Here is an 8,333-nt window from a genome sequence, read left to right on the forward strand (position 1 = left end):
CAGGAAACGATGAGGTTGATTAGCTAGCAGAAGGGCAGTTTCCAGCCCTATTGGGTTGCCTCAAAGGTAAGCAGTAAAAAGAGAGTAGGAGTTTAATTTAGAAATTGAGGGATTCTCAGGCATTGATTGTATGACTTGGAACCATTTTTCTCGATAGACAGGTTAGATGGTGGGGTCTCGGAGTTCCTGCAGATGGGATATGCTGTGCACTCATTTATGGGAACCAGTTCCAATGGCTTGTCCTTGAGCCTCTTCTCCAGTTTAGAAGGAAAAAAACTTGAATTAAAACCAGAAAACTCAGGTGTTAGTCCCAGAGGTGTCTTTTCCTAGCAGGAGTGTCAAAGCAAGTCACTTAATATCTGTGATCCTCAGTTTTCTGTTTTGTAAAAATGGTTTGACTGCCTAGTCCTCAGGGCTCTCCTCAGGATAGTATTTGTGTATGTTTTTGTTGGGGTGAACTACGCAAATATAAGCTGATGGTGATTTTTATGCCTTCTTTTTCCTTCTAGTCCCTGTGTCTCTCCCTCTTCATGGTAGCAGCTAGGGCAAATTTTTCCATTCTGAAAATTGCCTGTTGATTACCTGACGGCCCGCCTCTTTGATTTTTCTCTATGTCAGTTTCTTGGTTGGAGGATGAAAGCACAGATATGTTGCAAAGATCTGTTGTTGGCTCGCAGAGGTGAGAAAATGAATATACACATGCATATACATCTGATGCAAACACATATGCACACCCCTCCAAAATGCTAGAAGGAATCAGTTGTTCAGTGTGATATATGTCTCATGAGGGAGTATGCTGAACTAAAAAAAATTTTTGATTGCCTCTCAGAAGATGATTAGGCAACAGTCATTACCACACCAAGACTATCCCAGGTCCCATTGTTCCTAGTCAGAAACAAGATCTGGATTACTCATTCTGTATAGAGTTGGTTGGTTTAGCAGCCCAAGGATGTTAGCGTTAAGACAGTTCTGACAACAGCACCATGGAGGTGGCAGGGAAGGAGGAGGAGCAGTGGAGAGGCAAGGGACACTTTCTGAAGGAGGGTATAGGACAAAACTGTGGGACAAGTGGGAAAACAAGACTTAGTGGCTAGAGAAGGCTGACACTTGGCTGTCCTGGTTCAGAACCACAGGGTGATGACAGGACCAGATGGTTTTCACAGACTCCCCTTTTCCTACATATCTTGTGTTCCACAGCGGAGAGCACCTGTACAGTTCTATGATTTACCGCTTAGAGTTGCTTAGAGCGAGCTGAAGGTAGTGCTGGCTTCTCCTCACTGAACTGGAGAATTCTGTGTTTTACATGCAAGTGTGGGGAGCATGTCAGGCTTATAAGAAGTCTTGGAATGAAAGTCTGTGTGGAGTTGAGGTCTTTCTGGACCTCAGTGCCAGTACTACCTGTTAAGATTGATCAAGTGATGCTCTCCAGGCCGGACCAGAGGGTTACCTGGCCCATTGCAATGCATGCTTGGCACCCTTGCACCTGGACAGAAGTAAAATCTCCCCATGCATGCTGTGCCTCCAAACAATCTCCTTTTCTCAGAGTGAATTGAAGAACATTTTCCAAACATGTGCATGTGTCTGGAACCAAGGATTCAGAGGGATAAGATGGGCCTCCTGCTGTTGGAGTTCCCTACAGTGAGAGAGCTTCCCATGCTGTCTGGCTTTATACAAAGCAAGGAGCCCTAATTCAATTGCTGTGCTGTTATAACAACACACTGGTTACAATCTTGTGCACTATAGCTAAGTATTCAAATCTCAGTGATGCAATTTACCATCTAAGTAAACTTGGGCAAGCTATTCAATTCCTGTGCCTCATTTTTCTTATTTTAAAATGGGTAACATAACAGCATCTATCTCAAAGTTGTGAAAATTAATATATAATATATGTAAAACAGTGCCTGGTACATGGTCACTTTTTGATACATTAACTATCATTTTATTATTATTACTATTGATATTACTATTGCCCAGAAACAATCTTAGCTTCTAGATCAGGCTTTCCAGTTGCTCTTTCAAATCTACCTTCATCTCTCCGTATTGCCTAGTGTGAAACTTGAACCACCTGTCAAGTCATACCTCCAACCCTTTGCTTTACAAAATGTATAAAATAGCTTCTACCTGCTCACCTTACTGCTTTCTGTGTTTTTGAACTGTCATGTGCATGCCATCTGTTTGCATCTGTTTTCTGTTGCTGATGTCTGTCTCCTGTCCTGGTCTATCTTTGAGAACGAACTGGAAAACTTGGGAAGAACATGTCTTTCCCTTCTAATCCTTCCAGATCTCCTACCTATCCATTCTGTTTGATGACAGCTTCTCTTCCTCTCATATTAATGCAGTGCATTTATAAAGCTTACCTTTAATAAAAAAAATAACTCCTTTTGACTGCTTACTTATTAAAGCTCTGACTTTGTGTCAGGAGATAAAACTTGGAGAGCTCCCGGGTTTAGAGGGCAGATCTCAGAAATGGGCCGAAGAGCTCCTTCTGAGATCAAGTGCAGGGAAGTGTACCTGCCAGGCCTGAGGACAGAATATCTTAGTAGCTTACAGGGACAAGGCAAGAGTGAGAACTTGCACATTTTTGCGACAGGAGGTTATGAAATCCTATGAAGAAGCAGCAGGTGGCAGATATAGGGTCCTCTTTTCCCAAAGTCACAAGCACTTGAAGAGAGATTTTGTCTGATAAAGTGATTACCACATGAGCAATCTTGCATGCACAGCAATTTTGAGAACCATTCTGGGAGTGAGCTGCGTGGTGTTTATTGTATTGTTGAGGCGCGTAAAAATCTTGTATGGCTGCAGGCAAGCCAAGCCCTTAAGTAGCACTACGTCCCGCCGACTTGAGGACCAAACCCAATCCCTCCCTGAATATAAGGGGAAGTCTCTGTGCTTGCGGTAGAGGAGTGTTAGCTCCTTCCCTTTCTGCACTTTGCTCCTACTCTCTCTAAGTCAACATGAGTCGACACTTTAGTTCCAGGTCTGGGTACCGGAGCGGAGGAGGCTTCAGCTCTGGGTCTGCAGGGATAGTCACCTTGCAACGCAGAACTACTAGCAGCTCTGTGTGCCGCAGGGGGGGAGGTGGTGGGAGATTCTCAGGTGGAGTATGTGGTGGTGGGGGTGCTGGTGGTGGCTTTGGAAGTCGAAGTCTTGTGAACCTCGGTGGAAGCAAAAGTATCTCCATCAGTGTGGCCGGAGGAGGTGGACGTAGTGGTTTTGGTGGTGGTTATGGCTTTGGGGGTGGTGGTTTCGGTGGTGGTGGATTTGGGGGTGGTTTTGGCAGTGGTGGATTGGGTAGTGGCTTTGGCAGAGGAGGTGGTTTTGGTGGAGGTGGTTTTGGTGGAGGTGGTTTTGGTGGAGGTGGTTTTGGGGGTGGTTTTGGGCCCGTCTGCCCCCCTGGTGGCATACAGGAAGTCACCATCAACCAGAGCCTTCTGCAACCTCTCAATGTGGAGATTGACCCTGAGGTCCAAAAAATAAAGTCTCAAGAAAGGGAGCAAATCAAGACACTCAACAACCAATTTGCCTCCTTCATTGACAAGGTGAGTTGACTTGCTCAGTGTACTGGGAGGGCTGCTCCTGGTCCGTTGAGATTGGTGCAGCTGAGGGGTGTTTGGGTTGAGCCTCGACTTTCTGTGCTTAGATGATTAAAGAGTATTTTTAAGAATTGTCTTCTAGGAGATATGTTAGAAGTATGCTTGTGAATGATGTTAATGACTAAACTCTCTCTTGGACAAAGGGGTCTGAGGTCTACATAAATGTAGGTCAATTTGACATCATCTTGAAGTGTTTTTAATTCAGCTCTTGGGCTGAATGGGGACTTACATATGTTGAATGAAGATAACAGAAATCAGGTGAACTCAACTTTCTAGGGAGCAAACAAGAACCCTGGAGAAGTCTTCCTAAGCATAAAAAGTGAGTTGAGTGTAAATAGAGTGCATTAGATATTGTAGCAGAAAGTATGCAGTTAGAGCCAAACGTCTTTTGCTATCAGAAGGGGAGGTCTGCCCTTTGAGAATTTAACATTGGTACCATATTATGGTGGAGATTTTTTTTGTACTTATATTTCTAAGCATCTGCTCTAGAAAAAACATGCGAACCACTTTTTAACTTTTTGCTTAATCATCAATAATAATGTCATCTCAAGTTATCCACAATAGATTTAGTATTCAATTTGGATTCTTGCAATATACTTTTGAACTGTGTGTATGTAAACCAATTTTTATTGACCGAAAAGCAATTGGAAGGCAAATCTCTTAAGTGTTATGTATCTATTTCAAGGTGCAGTTGCAGAAATTTTATATCTGTTTTGCTGTTTGGTTTTTGTATAGCTACCTTCTTCTAAAGCTCCCACTGAAATACTACCATAATTCCATTCTCGGGGAAGTTAAAACTTCACTGAATTAACAATGAGCTGGGTTTTGTTTTGAAGATGATGCTAACTCGATCACCTTTTTATTTTTCTGCTTGTCACGGCTAAGAAGACAGGAATCAAAGTTCTTTTCTTAGTGAGGTACGGGCCTCGCTGTGTGGTAGCCCTTGGCACTCAGTGTCCATAGGGTGCCACGTCTGTATCAGTGGGTAACAGGGTTTTGTGTTTTTAGGTGAGGTTCCTGGAGCAGCAGAACCAGGTGCTGCAAACAAAATGGGAGCTGCTGCAGCAGGTAGATACCTCCACCAGGACCCAAAACTTAGACCCCTACTTTGAGTCATACATCAACAATCTTAGAAAGAGATTGGACCAACTGAAGAGTGATCAATCTCGAATGGAATCAGAATTGAAGAGCATGCAAGACCTGGTGGAAGATTACCGGAACAAGTAAGGAGATCTGGCTGGGCGATTCTTGACATTCATTCTAAAATATTTCCAGAAAGTGGCAAGCTAAGACTGTCAACAATATGTAACCATATCTTTTCTCAGGTTAGAAGCAAATCAATTTGGCATTTTCAGAAATCTTCATCTTTTTGGAAGCTGGAAATTGTTTAATGATTTTACTACTCAGAGGAAAGGGGTGGCCAAAATGTCCTAGGCTAGTAACAGAAAAGCAATGAGAAGCAGCGCCTAGTTTAGTCTAGAAAGCTAAACTTCACGCCTCACTTTCTGTGACGCTCCCATCCACTTCTGATTTCCTTGCAGGTATGAGGAAGAGATCAACAAACGGACAAATGCAGAGAATGAATTTGTGACCATCAAAAAGGTGAGCACACCCTGTAGGATGGACCTCACATCTAAAAGAAAGAATAGTACAGGGTCTCTAATTACTAAACAGAAAGAAGTCACGATGTTGAGAGCCAGGTAGTGGGCCTGATGAATAGCTGAAACAGTTTTCCTGCCACATTATGTTGGACCCAGACTTATCCAGACTCTGCTTCTCCAGAGCCCTCAGCACTTCATGTAGTAAATTGGGAGGCAAGTTCTAGCAGGTCAGGCAAGCTCCTTTGTGATGGTGATCCCAGCGGTGGGGCAATTTAGGGGTCCTGATCCACCTGTGACGTAAAGGTGTGGAATAGACTCCAAACACCCTTTCTACTTGGAAAAATCCCCTCAAAGCTGCTGAGAGGGATTTGCCCTGGAAAGACTATGACTTCATGCTGCCTATTGCTCCTTTAGGATGTGGATGCTGCTTATATGAACAAGGTGGAACTTCAGGCCAAAGTTGACAACTTGCGCCAGGAAATTGATTTCCTCACAGCCCTCTACCAAATGGTAAGCCCTCTCATTTCAACCATGTTTACCAAGTGGAGAACTTTTAAGCTTGAAACCACAACCACCCAGAAGAATACATCTTCCATCTCCTGATCCCTCCCGGTGTCTAAGCTGTTTTCTGATTTAACACGGTAAGAGTCACTGAACTACCTATGTTTTCCAGGAGCTGTCTCAGATGCAGACGCATATCAGCGACACCAATGTCATCCTGTCCATGGACAACAACCGCAGTCTGGACCTGGATGGCATCATCGCTGAGGTCAAGGCCCAGTATGAGGAGATTGCTCAGAGGAGCAAGGCTGAGGCCGAGGCCCTGTACCAGAGCAAGGTGAATGGGCTGTCTGACCAGCTTTCCTGAAATGTCTTATTTTGCTACCTTATTTTCTCTCACATTGGGGTGTGTGAGACAGGGTATATGCTCTGTCACATCTAATTGACTTGATTTACCATCTTTAGTATGAAGAGCTCCAGATCACTGCTGGCAAACATGGGGACAGTTTGCAAAATTCAAAGATGGAGATTTCTGAGCTGAATAGAATGATCCAGAGACTTAGATCTGAAATCGACAGTGTAAAGAAGCAGGTACTTGTTTCTTCCTTCTACTTAAAAGGTGGTGAGTGAGAGAAAAGGCAGCCAAGAGGTTGCAGGGTAGCATTTAGAGGGATGCCATGGGGTAAAGAAGCCTCAACTCAGGGCCAAGAGAGTCTGCTGCATCCCCTTTAAGGGCTTTTAAGGAAAGCAACATAGTGGTGTGCTATCCAACAGGTGAATGCATGAGGTGACTTAAGCTCTTGTGGTTCTGCTGGACCCAGAGTACTGGCCTCACTGGGGTGGGGAGATCAGTTTGAGATAAGAAGGCCAAGGTGGGATTAGGTATTAGGAGAGTATGTAATGTGCTGGATTCTCTGTCCTCAGATCTCTGCGCTGCAGCAGTCTATCAGCGATGCTGAGCAGCGGGGTGAGAATGCCCTCAAAGATGCCCAGGGCAAGCTGAACGAGCTGGAGGATGCCCTGCAGAAGGCCAAGGAGGACCTGGCCCGCCTGCTGCGGGACTACCAGGAGCTGATGAACACCAAGCTGGCCCTGGATGTGGAGATTGCCACCTATAGGACCCTCTTGGAAGGAGAAGAAAGCAGGTGAGAAAGGGACCCTGGGCAGTTTGGCTACTTCTTATGTGCTCCTCCCCTTGCAAGTTCACAGCTGTTGAAGATGTGGCTGTGTAACTGCAGCTTGTCCTCAGTGTGGGGAAGGAAAGGTACGTCATGTGGGATGAAAGACTTGGTTTCCCTCTGGGAGCCACAATCCATCACTTTCCTTTTCTTTCCTTTTCTTTTCTTTTTTTGTTACATATTTAAACATTTTTATTTATTGATTTTAGAGACAGGAAGGAAGGGAGAGAGAGAGAAACAGTTTGTGGTTCCACTTATTTATGCATTCATTGCTTCTTGTGTGAGCCCTGACTGGGGATGGAACCCGCAACCTTGGCCTGTTGGGATGATGCTGTAACCAAACGAGAGACTGGCCAAGGCACCCACACTTTTCTTTTTTGAGTGCTATAGCATCTCTATGAAGAGATGCTTTGAGATGGAGCCATTTATTCTTTATCTGGGCTGGCTCAGGCGTCATCTGACCTACAGTCAACGCCTTTAGAGGTAACCTGCATTAACTGCCAAGACTCTTGTCTAATTTATATGGGGATTTCTTCCTGTTTGTGAGAAAAACGACAGTTTGGGGAGGCCAGAGGGGACCGGATTAGGTTTCAGACCAAAGAGGAGCCTGAGATAGGGAGATTTGGGACAGCTGCAAGGGTCTGGGACGCACTTTGTGAAGCTGGAGAGTGATGAGGTCTTCACTTTTCTTTCTCCTGCAGGATGTCTGGAGAGTGCGCCCCCAACGTGAGTGTGTGTAAGTACAGCACAGGGGCCTGTGCAGTTTTTTTGGGGGGAGGATGGAAAGGGAGCTGGGGTTGAAGGTAACTGATGTCCCCTTGCAGCTGTGAGCACCAGCCACACCAGCATCAGTGGAAGTAGTGGCCGAGGAGGCGGCGGTAGCTTCGGCTACAGCTCCTCTGGCGGTGGCAGCTATGGCGGCGGCTCCGGAGGTGGCGGCTACGGCGGCGGCTCCGGAGGTGGCGGCTACGGCGGCGGCTCCGGAGGTGGCGGTGGAGGCAGCTACGGCGGCAGCAGCGGAGGACACAGAGGCGGTTCTGGAGGGGGCGGCGGCTCTGGAGGCAGGGGTTCCGCGGGCGGCGGCGTCTCCGGAGGCAGCTTCGGCTCCTCGGGAGGCCGGGGATCCAGCTCTGGGGGCACGAAGACCTCCGGTGGCAGTTCCAGCGTGAAGTTTATTTCTTCCAGCTATTCCCGAGGGACCAGATAAAGAGGCGTTCTCTGCCCCGTTAGCTGTCCCTCTTCATCACTACCAAATATGCTTGGCAAGACCAAAGTCAGTTGCCCCAGCCTCATTGAAGAAAAAAGCTGCTGGTTAGTTACATTAGTTCATCTTATTCCCCCAGCTCTTTCCTTTCGGCTCTGCTTCCCAAAGTTTTTAAATCAGCAGCAGCATCAGTCCCTGGCTATGACCCTGCTTTGTGCTTTGCCTCAGGAACAGTTCAGTCATCACGCTACACACA

At 46.1% G+C, this 8,333-nt stretch overlaps 1 protein-coding gene across 1 annotated transcript; it reads left to right on the forward strand.

The window, feature by feature from the left end:
- Positions 1-2,954: 2,954 nt before the first annotated feature.
- On the forward strand, positions 2,955-8,080 carry KRT1 (keratin 1). The gene is made up of 9 exons (XM_054591075.1): positions 2,955-3,539; positions 4,602-4,816; positions 5,135-5,195; positions 5,609-5,704; positions 5,868-6,032; positions 6,161-6,286; positions 6,620-6,840; positions 7,575-7,609; positions 7,698-8,080. The coding sequence occupies exons 1-9, from the start codon at positions 2,955-2,957 to the stop codon at positions 8,078-8,080; spliced, it is 1,887 nt and encodes a 628-aa protein (XP_054447050.1).
- Positions 8,081-8,333: the final 253 nt, after the last annotated feature.

Source organism: Pteronotus mesoamericanus, unplaced genomic scaffold (genome assembly GCF_021234165.1).
Source record: "Pteronotus mesoamericanus isolate MK-2021 breed Mesoamerican mustached bat unplaced genomic scaffold, CSHL_Meso_final scaffold_21, whole genome shotgun sequence".
In the NCBI taxonomy this organism is placed as follows: domain Eukaryota; kingdom Metazoa; phylum Chordata; class Mammalia; order Chiroptera; family Mormoopidae; genus Pteronotus; species Pteronotus mesoamericanus.